The sequence below is a fragment of the Melanaphis sacchari genome, unplaced genomic scaffold (genome assembly GCF_002803265.2).
Source record: "Melanaphis sacchari strain LSU unplaced genomic scaffold, SCAv2.0 Contig113_pilon_pilon, whole genome shotgun sequence".
NCBI lineage: Eukaryota > Metazoa > Arthropoda > Insecta > Hemiptera > Aphididae > Melanaphis > Melanaphis sacchari.
The window spans coordinates 259412-282007 of record NW_020270439.1 but is presented as its reverse complement, the minus strand read 5'-3'; the positions used below and the strand labels follow the sequence as shown (position 1 = coordinate 282007).

Sequence of the window (22596 nt, the reverse complement as noted above, 5' to 3'; positions counted from 1 at the left end):
CTTGTGAATAAAATAATCTAATATAGTTGATTTTGGTCAATTTATGTACATTAATTTTTTGATGTTTTTAAATTTATAGTAATTTTTATTTTAAGTGTCGAAGTTTATGATATAATATTTTATTTATTAATAGTTTTGTAAATTATGTTTATAGATATATGTGTTTATTTTTACATTGATATTATAATTTTTTAAATAATATAATGAGAGTAAATTCTCAATTTTATATAGTAAAATTAAAATTTATTAGGAATATAAAAATTTTTAATTCTTTTTATTCAGTTAATTTTGTAATTACACCAAAACTTGGCAAGTAAAAACTAAAAATTAATCAGTAAACGTGCTTTATTCGAAATAAAAGAACATCGATATAGCTGAAGGTTATTAAATCGTCAGATATTAGTATTTTAGGATTTCTTAGAAATTGTTTCTAAGATAATATTTCTATTTAATTTCTGCATACTATAATATTACAGTTGAAACATCATATTTGATTTATTTACTTGTAATAATTCTTAAAATTGCTTAATTTAACTGCTTTCTAACTTTTTTTTTTTTTTTAATTTCATCAGTATTTGCATTTTAGTATAAAATACTAAATAGAATGGTAAATTTTCTAAAAAATTTAACTCAAAATTATCGAGTTCTATTCATTAGTAATATTAGTAATGGACGTTCAAAATTAATATATTTCAAAAATTAAAAACATAATTTTTGTGGATTTGATGGTACTAAATTTATTATATTTTACCAAATATCAAGAATATCAGAATATTTCGAGCATAGATCCATTGGTTGAAATAAACGACGATAATATGTTTCAAATACGCTTGCATCAAATCTGTTTATCATTTTAATTAATAATAGCAAAAAAATTATATCGTAAATTGTCCGACGAATTTTCAAGTTTCAACATTCTTATATATTTTATTAAATAGTATAGCAAATTTATCTATTCTTTAATTTTGTTAAATTATAATAGTTTGTATTTATTTCAAATGATTTAAGCATGTTTATATTTAACATAAAAATATCAAAAGAGTTTAATGATTAAACGTATTTGGTGATATAGGATACTTGAGCAAAAATGTATTATGAATATGATTAATAGTTATCGATAAGTGAGTATAACAATAATTATTAAATAAGGTCATGAAAAAATTATTTTTTTTGTTTAGTGACTTAATGTTGAGAAAATTGTATCATATGATTCTGACTCTTATACAGAATTATCCCACTTTTCCATAGCTGCCATACTGCAAGGACAAGCTCTTAGTATTAGTAATTATCATCAACGCGTTTTTGCGGTTTTGAGTTAAATTTATCGGATTGTCGGAGGACGTCGTAAACGTATGTATAACGTCTTTATTTAACTAACGCATTGCATACTAACATTTATAATTTTGTATTTGATTAGCTATAATTTAAGATAAATTTACTTTTCATAAAACTTAAATACAAAGACATTAACTGTATTATTTCATGGGTTTTTTACAATATTTTAAGTCTTAATTAAATAATGAGCATTTTTAGTTATTACTGTTTTACATATATACATAATTCGTTTAAAAATTAAAATATCGTAAAAATTCAACAAGAAAATACAAATAATAATTTTAATTTTCAATTCAATGTTAAAATTCTATAATAACATAAAATTTGAACTGGTGAACGCTAATTTGATATGTTTTCTGTTTATAAGATGAAGACTACACTTGTGGGTACGACATCCTCTTAAAACATCGCTATCGCACCACACTCGAAAAGATAAGATAAGAAAGACTACTACATACAGTGACGAAACAACACTAGGGAGACGATGGTTTGTGTTCATATTCGTTCAGGCCGCGGCCGAGTCGTATCAGAAATTTCCCTACATGATATTCGTTACTGTCGTCAATACGTGTGTTACGCAAAATCCATCATAGATATTGTTGTCGCCGGTAATTATGTTCAAACTCGTTGTAGTCCTATCAGCGGCGCTTCTGTGCGCCCTGGTTCATGGGCAAGGAGATCCTGTTGTCGAGAAGATGGACGTATTCCGGTTGCCAGAAAACACAAGTCCCCTTTCGTATGTCTTGTGGTTCGCTCCAAATTTGAGTGACTGGACGGTCACGGGTGTGACCAATATAACGGTAAAAATAAATGATATCACTAACAGGATAACATTAAACCTCAAGGATTTAAACGTGACTGGCGTGTCGGCTTCGTTACACATGAATTCCGGGTCCTACAGAAATGAGCCGATCAAAGAATACGTGAACCTAACAAAAAATGAACAATTTGAAATTCGATTACAAAATAGTATACCCAAGGATAAAATATTGCTCTTAAGTATTAATTACAAGGGATATATTCGAGACGATATGACCGGTCTGTACAAAAGCTCATACATTGAAAACGGATTGATCAAGTGAGCACCTCTAAATGTTGAAATTTGATTTTTAAGAGAAAACTCTTCGAGTAAATTATCACACAATAATAAACTTTGAACGGGAATTCATTTTTTTTTTTTTTTTTGACTTAAGTCTATACTCAATCTGTCTGTCAACAGGTGGTTGGCCGTGACGCAATTTGAACCGACGTACGCGAGAAGAGCGTTCCCGTGCTTCGATGAACCCAAATACAAGGTTCCGTTCAACATATCAGTGGTGGTACGAAAGGGTCTGACGGCATTGTCGAATATGCCTATCATGAAAGTAGAGAGTGGGTAAGGATCCTTTTTAAATATATGTCAAATGCATATTTCATATTATATACGTATTATTACATAATGTATAAATGAAAAATGAATTTAGTACATAGACCTTTATTACATTCAAGATGCATTTAATGTTTTGAATTACAATTAATATTAAAATGGGTTTTTTGAAAGAACATATCAAAAATATGATCTTACCAGTTGAGTTTACAAATTTAAATTATTTTTTCGATTTTTTTTTTTTAATACACAATTAATAATGTAGTGACTATTATTCTGTACGTGAATATATAAAATACTAATATATCACTTTTGTTTATTAATGAATTATTCAACAAAAATATTTTAAATACTTTATATGGCTCGAAAATGTATTTTTTCGATATTCTTAGAATTAGAAGTTTTGTTGCAAATAATCGCTAAGAATATACTTGAAAAATTAATGTAGCACCTATGCATACTATAATATTACATTGCAGTCATAATTATTTATAAAAAGTTAATGGTTTTAATAATTTAATACAAAGATAAATTATTACTATGCGAGACACTTATTATTTATTTGCAAGATAGGCGGAAGCCACATAGAAACGTAAAAGATAGGTGCTTATGCGATTTACTCTAAAACAGTATGTTTTTCAAGTGTTCTATGAGTAATACATGAATGTATTGAATAAATAATATCTATTGACTGCTTATATGCTTACTAGATAATAAAAATATGATAACTATTATAATGTAATTACTGAAAAAAACAAAATAGAAATATAACAGATTTAAATTTTAATTATTATTATTGTTATTACTATTATTAGAGCGAACAATTTTGAATTAAAATATAGTTTTAAAAAAAAAATTTAATTTAATTTAATTTTTATTAATCACATGATTTTTAATAGTTTTCTAGTTTCTAAAAAATTGAAAAAATCAATTTTTGTCTTGTTTACACTCCTCTACTGCAAGTAATAGGTAACTCCTCATGGGACACTTATATAAAAAATATTTTAGTTACCTATTATTTAGTAAGCGAAATTATTGATGTAGAAATAAAAACATGATAAAAAATCTATTAACATAGTTTATGATAGCTATATTTAAAGAGTTTCACTTAATAAATTGATGATTCCTAGAGTTAAGGACAATTTAAAAAAAAATGTGTAGTTTACTTTATTACAAAATAAAAATGCACTTTTCTCAATTTTTTAAATATTTTGGTCACTTTTTCTACTTTTTATTAAAGAATAATCAGTATATTTATTGTATATTATATATGCATAGTTCAAAAGTTAATTTATAAACTATAATAATTTGGTAATAGTTGGTTAAAGACCTCTGGTTAAACTCTTGCATACAGGCCTTCAAACATTTAGCTGCGGTACTCAGTACATCTAGAAGTAAACAGTTCATAGAGAAAAAAACGCTTTCATGTTTTTTTTTGTCAATCGAACATATTAATAAACATTAATACTCATTGTCATTCATTGTAGCAGTCTTAATTAAATCAATATAATGATTTTAGTTGACACTTTTGATAAAAATATTCTATTATTTTCAAAGAGTAGCACTTCTTTATTTTACGTAATGATGAAATATTATAGCAAGCAATTATTTGTATAAAAAAAATGTATACTCAAACAAATTATCGAGATTACACATAAATAGTTATTAAGTGCCATCAAACATTACTGAACAACATCAACAATTATTTTGAATTTTAATTAGAATTAAAGTATTGTAGTTTTGATATGATTCACGTTGTCTAGTTAGCCTTACAAGTTTAAAAGGTTCTTATATAACAAGTAACAACAAAAATAAAAACTGAAAAGAGATGACGTGATGTTTGCATGTAATATTTATACTAATACTTATTTGTTAAGAGATATAGTAAAAACTATAACATTGCTATAATATACGAATGAGTAAAAAAATATACTTTGTTGGATAAGATAAAATTTAAAGTATTATATTAAACAGTAAATGTTTTTAAATTTAATTATAGTTATATAAAAAAAAATAAAATTACTCTTATTTGAATTTTAGTCCAGAAAACGACACGGTTTACTTTAGTAAAACTCCGGCGATGTCTACTTACTTGACGGCTATTTACGTAGGTGAATTCGTGCCAGACAAAAAAAATTCAAACATAAAAATTTACACACATAAAGAAATGCAAGATCAAACTGAATATATAGCAACCGAAGCTCCAAAACACCTCAAAGTACTGGAAAAATACACGAACATCGATTACATGCTTCCTAAAATGGATCTGTTGGCGATACCCGATTTCCAGGCTGGAGCGATGGAAAATTGGGGAATCAATACTTACCGGTAAAGTGGAATTGAATCGACATCGACGAAGGCGCTTATCAATTTATCTCGTTATCGTTAAACACTTCTTATTTTTTTTATAATTATGTCGTGTTTTTGCACAGAGAGAGCTATCTGTTGATGTCAAGTGATTCGAAAGCAAACATGAAAATTCGGTCGTCAGCAGTTGTGCAACACGAGTTCACTCATCAATGGTTCGGTGACTTGGTAACTTGCAAATGGTGGGACTATTTGTGGCTGAACGAAGGTTTCGCACGGTACTTCCAATACTTCGCAACCGGCATGGTAATGTACAATTAATATAAGGTTCATAATTCCACAATTTTGGTTTATGTTGTATAATGAAATGATTAAATTCCGTCTGATGTTATTATTGGTATAGGTGAGGACCAGTTGGTCGATGGATGAACTGTTCGTGGTCGAAGCGTTTCAGAATTCATTAGCATACGACCAGACACCTCGACATCCAATAACCGCGACTGTGAACACTCCCGAAGAGATCGAAAACGTGTTTGACATCATATCGTATAGTAAAGCGGCGTCGGTTCTGAGAATGTTGAAGTACTTGGTGACTGAAGATCTATTTAAATCATCCCTTCAATATTATTTGAACACATTCAGGTAAATAATAATTGTATACGATTTAACTTCAACACCCACTTTCTTGATTGTAAAAATTTCGTTGCGTATTTTATTGTATAATAATATATCAATATTTAATTACATAATAATTTTTAAAATTGTTCGATTATATTTATAGTCAAAATGTAGCAGAGCCTTCAGATTTGTTTGCATCATTCGATAATGTTTTATATGAAGCCGATTATTTCCTCGGAAATGATTTGACAGTCAATGAATTCATGTCAAATTGGACGTTGCAATCAGGGTACCCGGTTCTAAATATCACTAGAAATGCAACTACAAATACATTTTTAGCGACTCAAGTAATAAAGCAAAAACCATTATATTTTTATATAATTTTAAAATAAGTTTCAATCACAGATTGTAACTCAATACGACAGTGATAATATTCTGTTTCGCTCAAACAAAACAACCCCGTAAATATATTTACGCCATAATAATGTATTTATACGTAGACAAATTTTGTATTTGTATTTATTTTTTAAATTTTGTACAGAGCCAATTTTACATTAATAAAACCGATGGAATCGTTAACAAAACGGCGGCATGGCACATTGGTCTCACGTTCACCACCAGTGCGGACAAAAATTTCAGTTATTTTCAACCGCCCATTTGGACGAACAAAACATCGGCGTTGACCGTTATACCAACTCCTGATATACTCGTAGATATAGATTGGTACATATTCAACATACAATCAATCGGTAAGTGTTAATGTGGCACGTTTAAAGCAAAAAAAATAATCGATATCAAAATTATTTGCCTATTGATCAGGTTTGTACCGAGTAAACTACGATTTGGACAATTGGATGGCGCTGATAAAGCAGCTGAACAACACACCCGCCGATATCCATGTGCTCAATCGCGCTCAGCTCATAGACGACGCGTTCAATTTGGCAAAATCTGGCCAACTAGACTATTCAGTTCCGTTGCACTTGTCCAAATATCTGAGGAACGAATACAATATTACGCCGTGGTATTCGGCGATGAACGGTTTCGCGTACTTGTTAGAGCGCATGCCTCGTAGTGACGAAGGATACGCAGACTTTAAGGTACGCACGTATTTAAATTATAAACTTTGTGTGTGTAATGATAATAAATTAGTAAACGAGTATTAATGAAATAAGAAATTTTAACTTTTTGCGTACAGTCTCACGTTAGTAGCTTGGCTGGGACCATATATAATAAGCTAGAAAATCTCGTGTCGAATAATAATGCTGAGTATAAAGTGTTGAGTGCTTGGGAAACGTTTTCCAAGTGGGCGTGTAGGTTGGAGAACAAATATTGTACAGAAAAAGCACAGGAATATTTCAACAAATGGCAAGCAGGAGAGAAGTCAGTAACTTTATACTAGCACTTTGATCGTCTAAATACCTAACTTAAATTATTATACCGCACAGAATACCGGCCGATATCAAGGACGCGGCGTTCTGCGTCGGAGTAAAGAACAGCAACGGTCCATCGGTATTTAACAAGATGTTTGCGTTGTACAACAACACAAAGTCAATCTCAGAAAAATCTTCCGCTGAGTTCGCTTTAGGATGTTCTACTAACAGGACACAATTATCTGAGTACGTTATTAACTTATTGCCGTCAATATCATTTACCTTTGAGTGACAAAAATTTAATGCCTCAAACTGTCTGTCTCAATAAAGTCCCTGTTTTGTATTAATAACTTCAAGTGACGTTTTACAATGATTTGTTACTTGAATCTATAATGCACATGTTTTATGTGTCAAATTTACTTTTAATACGCCTGACTCTGCATTCTTTATGAATATTTGATTATACGAGTATAGAACAATATTAACGTAAATCATAATGAAAAACGAAAATAATGTCCTTGGTGTTAATTACTCATAAATTATTTCACTTTTAAAATGACAAAAAATATTTAATATTTACTACATTTAAAGTTTTTACATATTAGTTTAGAATACGGCAGGGTTGGCCACTTAAAAAAAAAAAAATAATGATTTTCAATATTGACATATATTAGAGTAGCAATCATAAATCAATAAGATTTAACTTTAATTGTGTTCCGTATCATTATTTTAACATTATTTTTTTTTTTATTTTAATATTTTCTCTTAACTACGTAAATAATTAATTTTGAGATTTGATTTTAGGTTTATAAACCATATTTTAGACGGACCCAAAGGACCAATCAAGAAAAACGGAATTAAATCTGTCGTATCTACAATATCAGCGACTTCATTGGGTCTCGATGTGTTATATGAATTTTTGTCAATCAACATAAACAAAACTTTAGATCAACTATCCAATGGTGAAGAAATTGTTACATATATTTATTCTACTCTTGCTTCTAAGATGACAAAAAATGATGAGATCGAAAAAGTGAGTCTTAAAAATCATAAAAAATGTGTACATGACTAACATCAGTACTGAAATATTATGCACCGCAAGTAGGTTTGTATTAAAAACAGACAAACTTGTGTTAATGACGAGAAATATAATCAAGATTTTCTGATATTATGTGTCTAAGCGATTCTTACAGAAATCTAATATAAATAGCTTGATTAATATTAAAAAAACTTAGTCAGTATTATGTATATCTGTCATGAATTATTTAATTTTATTTAATGTTCTCTCTTTAACCATCTTAACATGGTCCATCCTGCGCGGTGATTTCGTTAATAGGTAAACGGATGCGACAAAATATCGATTAATAAATAATTAAAATACTAAGTGGCTAGGTATTTCTGTTTTTAATGGTTAGGCATATATTATATCACAGGTTAATACATAACGGGTAGAATTAACAGAAAAGAGATCTTGATATATGAGATGATGTAACTTATTATCTGATGAATCGAATAACGAAAAATTATTAACTCTGAACTCTTAGTTGTAGATAAAATACAGATATCAGTTGGTAGTAGATTTCTGATAACAAACAGCTATAAATTTAGACCATATAAATCTGGTAATTATTTTATTATACTTTCAGATCAAAAAATTGAAGAACAATTCAACACTTCGAGCTTCCGTACGATCGTCGTTTGAAGAATCATACAAAAAGGTCGACCACAATTTGGCATGGTTTGATAGTTATTCTGTTGGAATTAGAGAATGGACGACTCAGTATGGAATAAAGGAAACCGTGATAGAAACCTCCACATCAAAGTCCGCGACGGTCATTCCAGTTGGCTCAAGCACTACTATTTCTCCTGTAACGACTCAACAACCGTCTGGTGCAACTTTGAACACGTATAGTAGTTTTGTGATTGTACAACTTATAATCTTAACATTATTAACTAAAACGTTGATTTTATAAAATTAAATTATATGATCCTAAAGTTGTATTACAAATTACAAAAAAATTATATTTATAATAATTATAAATATTTTTTAAACCTAACATTTTAAATATTTTCAGTCGATGAAATTGTATTTAATAAATGTGATAGGTATTAAATTATGAATTCTTGAAATGTTTTCGTGTATTATTAAATTTTACGATAAATTTAAACTGATTTTAAATTATTTCCTATTTTTAATAAGTATTCATACTTTATTATTAATAGTAAAATAAATAATTATAATATGATAATTATATAAAAATATGCTATTGTATAAATTATTTTATTAATAAATAATCATATGTAATTAGTAAAGACTGATGGCCTGTCTCTGCTCAGAATCGTTTATTCATATGCTACGGTTAATCATTCAATTCAAATTTCAAACATACATTAATGCAGTAAAATTATTATTCAATGTATATATTTTATAAAGTACATATAATAATATATGTGTGTACTAAACCATTCCAGATTTTAATTAATTATAATTTTTATATTCAATACGTACTCTTAACTAAAAAAAATATTGATATTTATTATGGTTTTTTCGAGTATAAACTCTTACACTACTCGATTAAAAAAAAATCTTGTAGTATACTTGAAAGTGAACATAATATTATTTAAAAAAATAAACAATGAATTGAGTTGATAGAAATAGAAGCAATTGAGGAATAAAGAAAAACGGTTTTCGTCTTGTGTTTGATGGAAAATCTTTCAACCTATAACCTTTACGAGCTAACTATAACTATTAATTTTAGGCAATATATAACACAATAATATTACTCCCAATATTTTTAGCAATTGGCCGTTCTAGTGTAAAATACTTCATGTATTAATAGCGATTATTTAAAATATATAGAATGTTTATTTAAAGATGAGGTTAAAATGAATAATTTGAAATGCGTATTTATATTTTCATAAAGTTAATTTTGTTCCGTCAATATAAAATCCACTATTAATGATAGTGGATTGGCTATGTAAATTTATTGGAAAAAAATCAATTCTTTCAAAAATATTTTTATTATTTTTAATTTTGTGTGTAGATACTATATAATATAACACAACTATTTTTAACAGAGTGTTTGAAATACTGAAGACACAATACATTTTATTCGATAACAGTTTTTTAGAACCATGAATATTAATTTTAGTTTTATGATATTTCAAATAAATTTAATCTTATTAAAATATACCTGTACAGTAGAATACTATAATATTTAAAATACGTTTTATAACTCAAAATTTTAGTGAATAGTAAATGCTAATATTATGTATTTTATTAAAGTCTTTTTAAAATGTATATCACAATAAATTTAATTAATACTATATTATAAGATTTTTAATCTGTATAAAGCAATTAAAATTTTTAAATATATTACTTACAAAATGGTAATACATTTGTGAAAAAAGTGAAAAATAGTAACTCTTTCTATGAAATACAATATTGAATAAAAATTAAAAAACTACGATTAATATGTTCTAATAAAATTTTATTAGGTGTATAAACAACTAGTTTTTGCATTTGAATAATTTTATACGTATTTTATAAAACATGTATTTTTAAAAAACGCTCTATGATTTCATAATACTATGATTTAGTAACTATTTTATTGATTTCAGTTTAAATGAGTAAACAATAAAATAAAAATCACTTATAAATGAAACATTTAATTTGAATATTGTAGATAACTAAAAATTAATTTGGTAGAAAAATATCTAACTTGTTATATTTGTGACGTCTGTCTAAGTACGATTTAGATAGAAAAATAAAATTCATATTGATGTTTTTCCTATTAAATCAAATACAGATTAATTAATATAGTTGCAACTGAGTGTTATAAAAGAACGGTTCAATGACATACTGATTATGTCATATTGGCATGTACGAATTGCGCCTAAACAATCAAATTCAAATTACGTTTTCATTGGAGTGATGTACATTATAAATGTCAATATTTAAAAACTAAATACAATCATTTAGTACATTTTCTTGTGTAATATCCATTCATAGTTAATTTTAGTTAGTGTTAATTAAATACTGATATGTATAATATTGTACTTATTTTGCTAATAAAATAATAATCACACGGCGTTATGTGCAGGCTAAATAGGTACACCACAGTCGTGTGGTCGGTTTCCCAGTACCTACCTTGTGTAATATTATTATGCAGATATAATAATATGCAACGTAACAGTATTCAATATTATGATCATACGCCGTTGTGAATTTTCACTGGATACGGAAGTCAGCTTTTCCGTGATTTATAAGTTTGTGGTTTGTCAAATTACAAAACATGAATGCATTGAATGGCTAAATATAAGTAAAATGAAAATAATGTAATATTGTAATATTATCATACATTTTAATAATTTTTGCAATTTAGTAGATTACTGGTAATTAATAATGAAATAGTTACAACATTTTTGAATAGTGAATAAAATTTAAATTATAGACTATAGTTTATATTTATAAAATACAATATTCTGTATCCAGCATTAATAATTTATAATGGACTTTATCATTTTAACGTATTTATAATAACTACTACTAGCTTATAATCTCTTTTAGCTGTGCTTTTAGTCTTTATAAATGTTCCAAAAACTAATAAATTAAGATCTTACAAGGGGATTTGTAGTAAATCAATACTTTCAAAAGCAGCTATATTCCTGATTTATATTGTGTACTTACACTAAAAAAAAATGTCCTTGTGCATTCATCAAGTTCTAAAGACATTTTTTCTGTTGTTTTATAAAAAAAAAAAAAATGAATGATGTTTATATTGATAATTTAGAGATTTTTAGAATTCTTCCATATTCCTTAAAAGTTTAGAAATAATCTAATAAGATATACCTATTGTAAATAAAAACTTTGTAAACCTGTTGGATAATAATATTAAATTTTTAACTTCAAGTTAATTACATAATAATTTATCAATTATCGTTATTTGTTCATTTGCGTTAATTATTGTTATTTTAGAAATATTAATTATCAATTCATTAAAATTGAAATTATACCATTGAAATAAGGATGAAATAATATGTTTGACAGCATACGAAAAAAAGAGAAAAAATTATTTAAATTATAATAAAGAATTATTATATAAAAAAATAAAAGTTATGATATATTTAACATATGTATTTTTATGGTATTATTAAGTATTGTAATCATTTTTTTTCATCGTAGACTATTATCTATCTTCATAAAAATATCTTTGGCTTGTGTTAGATACGGAAGAAGATGTACAAAATATTTATATATAAAAAATATATTCTAACTGAATTTATAATAATCTATTTATACTCCTATTTTTATTATTTTTTAATATATTGATTGAAATTATTTCATATTTTTATAATTTTTTTTTTACATCCATGACACATAAAATTATATTATTTACTTATTTAACATAAGTAGTATAATATTTATGTATTTATTGTTGGTTCTTCTCCATATATCGTATTATTATAACAACCTAAAAGACAGTAATCTTAAAATAGAATAAAAATGGTATATGTACAGATTTAAAATTTTTTTTTATTGAATTTAGGTATCTGCGGTGTTTTTAAATTACAAATATTTTACTCAAAAGTGATAAAAGCAACAAACAGAGACGCAAAATCTTAGCGAACTGGATTCAACATAAAGGAATATTTTTCTAAACGTTTACACAATGAGATTTAGTACTCATAACAACGGTTATATCCCGACTTCGCAAAATTAAAAAAAAAAAAAACAATTAATTATTTAAAAAAAATTTAATAATCTATTTTGCCGCTCGGAAAGAAAAATATTCAACAATGTAGGACACAATGATATTATTATTTATTATTGTTGTCACGAAACGTAAACAATTTATTATTATAATATATTTTATGTATTATTACCTATTTGGCTGTGTATCATAACAAAATTAGATCACAATATTGTAAAATGTATTTCATATTCGTGGTTTGGTGAATATACGTTAAGGTGTTTAATTAGACAATATTGCAAGCAGAACACTAACAGTGATGAGTTCAAAACCATCGATAGTATAGGGGTAGAGGTGATCATTTGCGAAACTCAAATTCCATTTGCATATATCGGAGAAAGTACGGTGTATTCCTACATACATAATAATTATAATAATAATATGTATTGTACGTGTAAACACGCGTTTTGTCGATACTTGATAAGCCGCTGCTACGTTATATGCATACATTACAGAGGTTCATCGTGACAAACATTATCGGTGACGACGTCTCGTTTATGTTTACCCAACATAAATACATCGATTATAATAATTAATTAGTCGGTATAATAGATCCGGGTAAGTATCATGATCATGATCACTCACCTAGTTAAGAAAACACGCGTCAACTAAGTGTAATAATGATATTATTAACATAATAATAAGTACGTGACTATAAAGTTATTGTATTTTCGAGTATCTATGTATACAACGATATCATAATTCGATTTTAAAATATAATAATAAATAATAGTACATAGAAATTGAAAACAATTCACGTAGTATTGGAGTGTAATTAATATTATAATAATAACTATTATTTTTTTGTTCAAAGGCTCTATGAAATGTAAAAATATGTTATCATATTTTGATTATGTTGTTATAATGTTGTGATTGTTATACTCACTGTTTCGTTGATTTTTGTGAGGCCGTCGATGTTTCCGGTCGGACGACGACGACGAAAATACACACGACTGCTGTGACAGACAGCAAAATAATAATTTTTGATAAATACTACGACAGATCGCGGTCCACAGTGTGTATTAGTATAGCCAGTATTTCGTCACGATTTCCACAATTTTATTGTCGTATACGCTTGTAAAGCGTATAATATTTTGATGATATATACTTACGCTCAAGTATTATATTATTCCAGCGGATGCGCAAACGTGGTGGTTGTAACGCACTACAGGACCGCTTTGACGCGGACGTGGTCGGCGACTGCGATGTACGGAGCCCTGGAAAAGCGAGAAATTTACCGCTACACCCTCGCTAGCCATCCGCGACGCAACCCCCCTCGGTGCGCCGCCACGGTCACCTACCACCAACCGCTACCGCACCATGAACCTATCTACCGCGGCCGCACCTTATCACCACTCGTTTTGGTTTTCCGCCACTGCCACCACCGCCGTCACTCCGCCAACCAACTACTCCACGGACCACATCCTTTCCCGTACACACACACATCCACACACACATCCACACACAAATATAATACGCACGTGATCCGAATGTTTTTTGGGTCAAACCGATCTTTTAAGCCTATAGCAGAAGATAAATTGAGACGAGATTAGCTGTCATCTCTTATACTCTGCGGCGGTTTCGAAATTGTTTTATTATTATTTATATATTATTATTATTTTTAAGAAAGACTACGGAGCAACGCAAATATTGAAAAGTTAAACTTCAGCTGTCTCGGTTCGCCAAATATATCCATCGCCGTTACCATCACCACCTTGATACCAAATATTAACTTGTCCGGAAAATCCTATACATCAAAAACTTTCATTTTCTTGCGTTCACCTTATCCTTCCGCCTCTGTTTTGATCACAAGTACTACATTTCCCGGAAATATTTGTTACGTGATATCATTTATTATTTAAATGTTGATTTTTCGTTAAAATTCCCCGTAGTGTTGTTTTCAAATATTAAGAATTAAGTGTAAAAAATATAACATTATAAATAAAAAAGTTTATTATCCGTTTGAGAGAATGTTCAATTTGAAATTCTGAGGAGGAGAAAAACTATTTATTGCAATAATGTAGCTTTTTTTTGGAAAACACTTTGTATAGGTAATAAAAAACTCCAAAACTTTTAAGTAGTATATAATACATTATATTTAAAAATTGGATCTAGATCGAATTTAAAATTTTTCATAATAATAAAAATATTATTTTTTTTTCTATTTTTATTTATAACTTACTTAATTTTAATATTTAAAAGACGTATTATTATTCAATTGTTATTGTAAATTAATTTTAAACAAATAAATAAATACTACAATGTTGAAAATTTGGTAATATTTAAAATATAAAAATAAAAAGTAATGCTTAAGTAAACTAAGTTCATCTAGGGACAGACAATTATTTGAATGTGTTGATTTATCATTGATATAAAATAATAATAATATAACACTTTTCAAGCAACAAGACGAAGTACTAAACACACAATTTCTGTATCCTGTCCGATTTTATAATTTATGACTGTAGAGAAATCCAATGGTTTTATACGATCATTACAGTGAGGGATAGTATTTGAGTATGGGTAGAGATGCTCTATAGTCTATATTATGGTAATATGCATATTATTTTCTTAAAAAATATATCATAAATATCTTTAGTTGGCAATTTTCAAAATACAGTGAAAGCAAAGGTTTTAGTAAAAAAAAAAAAAACAAATTCTTTAAGATTAATTTTTTAAGGATGTTGTACGGAAATACATTGTAAAAGGTACTAATAAAATATTACGACTTTTTTAAAATATAATACATTTTATGTTAAACTATTATACTTGTAAATTATACGTGTAAAAAATATGCAGCCTCTTTATACAATTATTTTAACAACTTAATAATAAGTAATAGTATTATTAATTTATGTAATATTTATATTTTCATACCAAATAACTAATTCGTTGATATTATATTTTAAATAACTTTAATACTACTATATGTATTATCAACGGTGGATAATATTTCTAACTCGCAAATGCTATTTTATATTTAACATAACAGAAAAATATAACAAAATAAAAAAATATTTATGTATAATTCTTAAAAATATATTAAAAAAATTACATATCCTACACAACTTTAGAAAAAATGTTGATACATAAAATAAAATATTCCAATATTCTCAGAATAAATAACTTAATTCTTAAATTATAATTCATAACGTTATTTTAATTTAATCTTGTAAATAAGTCAAAAAAATTCGAAGTTGATTTTTATGATGGTATTATATTAGAAATATATAAGTACCTAATAGTTAAACTAAAATCTATTATCATTATGACGTGTGAAAGATATATGATGAAAACTGTTAGTTTAATTAATAATGTACCGATATTATTGTCTTAACTCTCAAGAAGATATATAATATATTTTTAATGGATTATAGTTACTCGTATATATCTAAATGTAGTAATAAATACATTAATATACCTGAAATCTAAGACATTTATCTCAAGCTATAATCTCCATAAATTTATATTCTTTAATATTATACTAGAAGTGGAGCATTAAATTGTATACATATATTCCATAAGGCAATTTGGATTAAAGACAAATATTATCTTAATTCTTGTTTAGTTGGTTTTTTATTATTATTGATTATACATTTTTATCATCTTTAAGTATAAAGTGTTTTGTAATACAATGATATTTAATTAAATTCAAATAAAATAAAAATGTAATTTCTTTCACAAATCCATATTGCTAAATTACGAAATTATCTACAAATTTAATTTTATAATATTGCTTATATGTTTTACTAGCCTCGCTTACTTAATTATATTTTATTTTTAATTTTATAATTTATTTAATATATTTAAATTATTGAACTTTTTATATATTTTTAACGAAAAGGTTTTTTTTTTTAGTAATTATTAATATTATAAAGATTTTAGTCTTAAGACTTTTAATACACAGATATTTTTCTCATGACACGTTTTATTTCTGTTGATTTCTTTTTTACGTTGGTGATATTTACTATTAACTGAATAATGAATTTACCAAAGCGTTAAGTGTGAATTATCTACCTAATTAATTTTTTATATACCATTGTTTATTAATTTAAATACATTCATTTTGTATTAATACTGTAACTTATTTATGTAACATGTTTAAAAAATGTACCAATATGTGTTTGAGTTACATAACTAATTATTTTTTAATAGTTTACTAAATTAACAATTATTAAATTTCAAAGTTAATATTATGGTTTAAATTTGTACTGATTAAAATTGTATTGTTTACATTTCAAAAGTTTTGAGATGATTATATTTACTATTTTATATTTAAACACTTTTAAAAATGACAACATCTACAACATTATAAAATTATGAACATTAATTGTTATTTATTTATGATAATATTCTCTAAATTTTCACATTTTTTTATCTAAATTTGGTATGAATATTTTGAACTTATACTATAATAGATTTTTTATTCCTAAAAATAATTATTATTTCTATGTATAATAGCTTAATAAGTAGTGTAATTTTATTACAATTTTCTAATAATGTTGAATTGTTGTTAAATTAAGTAATTTTAAAGCATGTATTAGAGTATTTAGAGTAATTCACATTTTTTTTTTTTTTTTTACAGTATATTACATTCTATTCAAATTTTTAAATTGATAGCTTATCAAAACTTTATAAGTTATAATTAATAGTACTAATTTTTTAGTTTAGTGTAATTCAAAAATTATATGTTATACTATACCTAGTCATTTAATATTGCAATTTATAAAAAAATTGGTTAACTTATTTCATACAAAGTAGTGAAGACGTTTTGAATATATTATTGTTTTTGGCACTTTAATATTGTGATAAATAAGTATACTATATGCAATAAATATAGTAACAAACTAATAATTTGTTTACCTATATGGATACACTAGGTTAAAATATTCTAGTAAATTATATTAAAACATGAAAAATAAATCATCAGCCATAAAATTGAATTTACTTCTTATCATCAATAACATTAGAGTACGTACATAGGTACATAATAAATAATAGCAAGAGCAGTGAGTAATTAATTAACAACATCTCGCATAAACCTAATGATAGGTATACTGTCTTAATATACCCTTAAAAGTAATATGAGCTGGTATTGTAAAGAGAAATTATTAATCTTATATTTCACTAGTAGATGTACCATTAAAGGTGTATTCTGATAAAGTATGTGCTGAACATCCAAAATATTTTTTATTAAAGTAAACTAGCAATATCTCATTCATACTGCTGGGATGTTAAGTATTATAAAAAAATAATTAATAGGTAGGTATAGAATAAAATATATGAAAAATTAAACGAATTCAATTATTTACAGTCTTATTTAAAATAAGTACCGATATTGGATTTTCATTTTATGATCTAAAAAATATATATTATGCTGGTATGGTATTTTATAAGCGAATTCCTGTTTAATTAAATATAATTATTGTAATTATACAATATGTAATACTTTTATGAATGTTTAATGAACTAAACATAATTTGTTTATTTTATATATTTAATTGTTAATCGATTTACCTGATCAGTCCTCATATTATAGTAGTATACTTTTATCAATGAAACATAATATTATCACGGAATATCGTGTTAACAATCACCTAGCAACGGGATAAAATGGCTTATAAGAATATAAGAAGGGTAAACAATAAATAAACTCCACCAAATCAAAACAAATGTGTCATTTAATACCATGTCTCCTACAACGTTAAGAGGAGATAAAACAATGTTTTAAAAAACAAGGATATTTGAGATATTTCACACAAATATTACCAATTAAAAACAAGTGTTAAAAAATCTAATGTGAATATTGTAATTTGTAGTATATTACAAAATTCAGTTTAAAACTATCTACATAAAGGTAGACACTAATTGAAAGGAACATAATGGGATTTCTTAAATTTAGTTGATGTAAGGAAATTGTAGAAAAAAACTTTATTTACTTTTTTTTTTTAATATATACCTATTAAATTCAAATATTCAAAATAAAGACGCATTAAAATTAATTTAATTTTTGTTGTATTTTCAAATTGAATATTTGATCAATTTCGTAAAAAATTAATTTTAGTTTTAATAATTTAAAAATAAATGTAAATTTAATATTAAGTATTATTTTAAAATAAAAAAAAAAACGTAAAAATAAATTCTTAACCACATACTTCTTAGTTAATACTATTTTAATTTTAATTGTTATAAAAATAAATGTTTTTAATTGAATATAATACTTAATCCAATTACTAGGGATTTGATGTTATTATAACTAGTAACATCTAAAAAAAAATTTTAAGGTTTTGATAAAAAACTTAATCTATATATTTTATTAAAATTATATCTTAAATGTATTTGTTTGCATAATATGTGCGTTCATTTTGAATTTATTAAATATATTTTGATATTATAAATATTTTTTATAAATTTAATTTTTAAAACTGTATTTTTATAAATATCTACAGCAAATAAGTGCTATAAAGTATAATATATATTACACTCGTAAATATACTATCAGAAATAATTTTATATAATATATTATGAAGTTTGTAATTTTTATATTTTATACTTTACTATGCACAACTGTGAACGAGTTTTTTTATTACATAAAATGTAATTCTTTTAGATGATACGAGTATAAAGTATTTTTTTTAGCAATTTTTACGTCCACTTTAGGTATAGGCAGTACCCACCTAGAATAATTAAATTCAAGTCAAAGAGACATTTTTTTTAACCATTAAATTGTAATAAACCTTAATTGAAATAATACAAAGACTAAGCGTATATTATAATTTTTTTTTTTATGTATAAAATTTATAATCTATACTTTAGGCACAATGAGTAAATGTGATACAGAATAGGTATCAAAACATATTAATATTAATAATAATGAAAGTTTACAATAAATTACATAGTACATGTTACGTTTGAGGAGAGCAGCCACCCATTAATGACACTTTCGTTTGTTTTTTTAAAATATGTAAATGTATATTTTTGTATTTTTTTTTAATACACTTATTTATTTAGAACTTAATTTATATAACAGCAAGTCACGGCATCATTTACGTTTTAACCTTCTTGGAGGGTTTCCGGAGATTGTTGGGGTAGAAAGATTTCTAGCAAACGGATTGGGGTGATATAATAAGTGGAGGTGGAAACGTTTGTAATAACGTTTTGCTTCATTGTGCACTAGGGGCGTTTTTAAATCTGAATGAATAGTATGATTAGATACGTAAGGAGGGACATTTAATAATTTTCTAAGCACTAAGATTTGGAAAGTTTGTATTTTGTTTATATTAGACTTTTTTGCATTTCCCCATAATTGCATATTACAATTAAAATCAATATTAAGTGATCATTAAAAAGTAGCATTGTTGTAAATAGCGTGTAATTTTTACAAATAAAATCAACATAAAATGATAAGCGGATGGTTTAACAAAAATAAAAGAAAAATCTAAACGTAAAAAAAGTTCATTAAAAATGACTTTTATTGTTGAAATGTATAAAAAAAATAATTTTCATTGTTTTTCTATTAATATGTTTGGAAAGCTTACGAAATAATCATCAAATTTATTGAAATTAAAAAAAAAAAAAGGTACAAAATAATATAAATAACACTAATAACAGTCTGCTCATTCAAAATATAATTGTTTGTAATCAAGTTCTGTAACACCGAACTTCAGTAGTTTTAATACAACTCATATAACTATGAAATTCATTTTACATGATGTAGATAAAATAATTGTAATGGTTAACATAACTATAAATGATTTATAGACAAAAAAAAAATGAAAATTTTGTTTTTTTAAAGATAGTACATTGATAAGTATATGTGGTGTTTTAAAGTATCATCTACCCCTTAAAAAAAAAAATAAAAATATTATTTATAAAGGTTAGTATTATTTAAATTATATTTGTTTTTATGATGATATTTATTAATCTTAAATTTAAAATAAAATTGTGAAGAGAGAAATTTATTTTTATTTGTGATTATAAATGTTATGTCTACTAAAAGAAAAAAACAATGTATAAAGTTTAAAATCTTCTAGAATGGTTTTTAAAATAAATAAATTTAGTTTCACATTTTCTAAAATTGTAAGTTATATGGTAAATTGAACACTTATTAAGCTCCAAACTTTTTTCTCTGTGTTTAAGGCTTATTTTCAAAATAAAATTTAGTTTGATTCACAGTAAAAATTTCGTAAAAAATGTGTGTTATACATTTTATGTTTAAATAAAAACCTTAAAAATATATTACGTAAAAATTTAAAACAATTTGTTTTATTTCAATTGAAAATTAAATACAATAAATATTTTCAAAAACGTTTATAAATTTTGAACTAATGAATGTTGTTTATTAAAAAAAAATTATCCTGCATAAATGTATAAATGAAAATAATTCAACCGCGATATAGAAAATGTAAACTAATTTAACTTTGTAACAAATGATGCATTAAAATTAAAATAATAAATAGTACTATGTGGTAATACTATTTATGGAGAGAAATCAATCACCTATATTATTAATATTTAATATATTTTTAAAAAAACTAAAATATTTCAAAAAGTCAAACATAAGAGAAAAAAATTAGCAAAAACGACAAATTTGATTATTATAAATTGCTTACAACTTATAAAACACCATAAATTCGATCATAATTGCAAAAAAATTGAAAAAACTTCAAACAAAATACTGAAACAAGGTCAACATTTAAATTAGTTTGACAACAGTCTATTATTGTAGTTACCTACCGTTTAGATTGTTGTCTATTTTGAAATCGTGAAACTAATTTATAGTAATTTTTCTTTTAATTGATTTATTTTTCAAACATATGGATAAACATAATATAGGGAGACATGTTAACCTTAGTATGTGTATATTTATATAGCAATAAATTTTAAATAATAGATTTTGAAACAACAAAACTGTCAATATTGCATTTTTACCTTTAGAACATTAATACAGGATTAATGAAAAAAACTTTCATTATTTTGTATTAAAAAACTACTCACAGTTGGTTAATAATAAATTGAAAAGAAAATTCACCCAAACAATATTGACATTATTATGTTTGTATTTTAATGAATGCCTGCTAACTAACTAATTTTTAACTGTTTGATAAATGTGTTTGACATATTATGGTGAATATTAAATTTGTAATTATATAATTTGCATTTTATGGACTAATATGCAATATATTTAATACCGTTATGATTATTATATTAATCATATATTTTAATTTTTATATAATATTGTGTTTACCTCTTTTAAATAAATTCAGAAACAGCACAAAAACAATGATTAGATATTAAGAAATGTATAATGATAATTATACATTATAATTAACATTTTGAGTCTACCTATGTAATTGACACGAAGTTAAAATTAATAAATAGCACTTGGATTTAAAAAATATTTTGGCTTAGACAAAATAATGATTAAAACATAATAATTTGGATATTTAGCTAAATTTAGTAATTATTTTCTTTGTCCATCTAATATTTACCTAATAGACTGCGTATGATTTATATGTGATAGTTTGAAGCTATATTGTTTTAATAAAATTAGATGTTAATAGTTAAATTATACTGAGATTCAATTTAATATTTACCAGTTATTTAATATTTATTCATTGATAATAACTGACTGAAATAGCAAGCTAAGAATTTTAGATAACATTAAATTGGATTTTAACTATTGATTCATGTTAATGAATAACGTTGAAATATTATATATTTATATTATTACAATTATATTATTACCCCGATTGCTAAATAAATTCATGAGTATGCATAATAGTCTATATATATTATTAAAACGTAAGACAATTTTTTTTTTAAATCATATCTTAAGTTCTAATGG

The 22596-nt window shown here is 25.2% G+C and overlaps 2 protein-coding genes across 2 annotated transcripts in view; one reads left to right on the top strand and one right to left on the bottom strand.

Annotated features, from left to right (window-relative positions):
• The window catches only part of LOC112603892 (ly6/PLAUR domain-containing protein 6B-like), a 61465-nt gene extending 47526 nt beyond the window's left edge, over positions 1-13939 (bottom strand). Inside the window, exon 1 of the mRNA XM_025352699.1 lies at positions 13636-13939. The gene's annotated coding sequence lies outside the window, so the exon portion shown is untranslated. The remainder of the gene's footprint in view (positions 1-13635) is intronic.
• On the top strand, positions 1950-9010 carry LOC112603891 (aminopeptidase N-like). Its single transcript, XM_025352698.1, has 12 exons — positions 1950-2413; positions 2555-2710; positions 4742-5029; positions 5134-5314; positions 5412-5650; positions 5790-5973; positions 6168-6375; positions 6446-6723; positions 6822-7006; positions 7072-7242; positions 7801-8029; positions 8643-9010. Exons 1-12 carry the CDS (start codon positions 1950-1952, stop codon positions 8967-8969), a joined length of 2910 nt encoding a protein of 969 aa, XP_025208483.1. The 3' UTR covers positions 8970-9010.
• Positions 13940-22596: the final 8657 nt, after the last annotated feature.

Coding starts and splice junctions, on each gene's coding strand:
- LOC112603891 (XM_025352698.1), top strand. CDS start 1,950: ATGTTCAAACTCGTTGTAGTCCTATCAGCGGCGCTTCTGTGCGCCCTG. Junction 2,414..2,554: donor ATTGAAAACGGATTGATCAA/GTGAGCACCTCT, acceptor GTCTGTCAACAG/GTGGTTGGCCGTGACGCAAT. Junction 8,030..8,642: donor AAAATGATGAGATCGAAAAA/GTGAGTCTTAAA, acceptor TTATACTTTCAG/ATCAAAAAATTGAAGAACAA.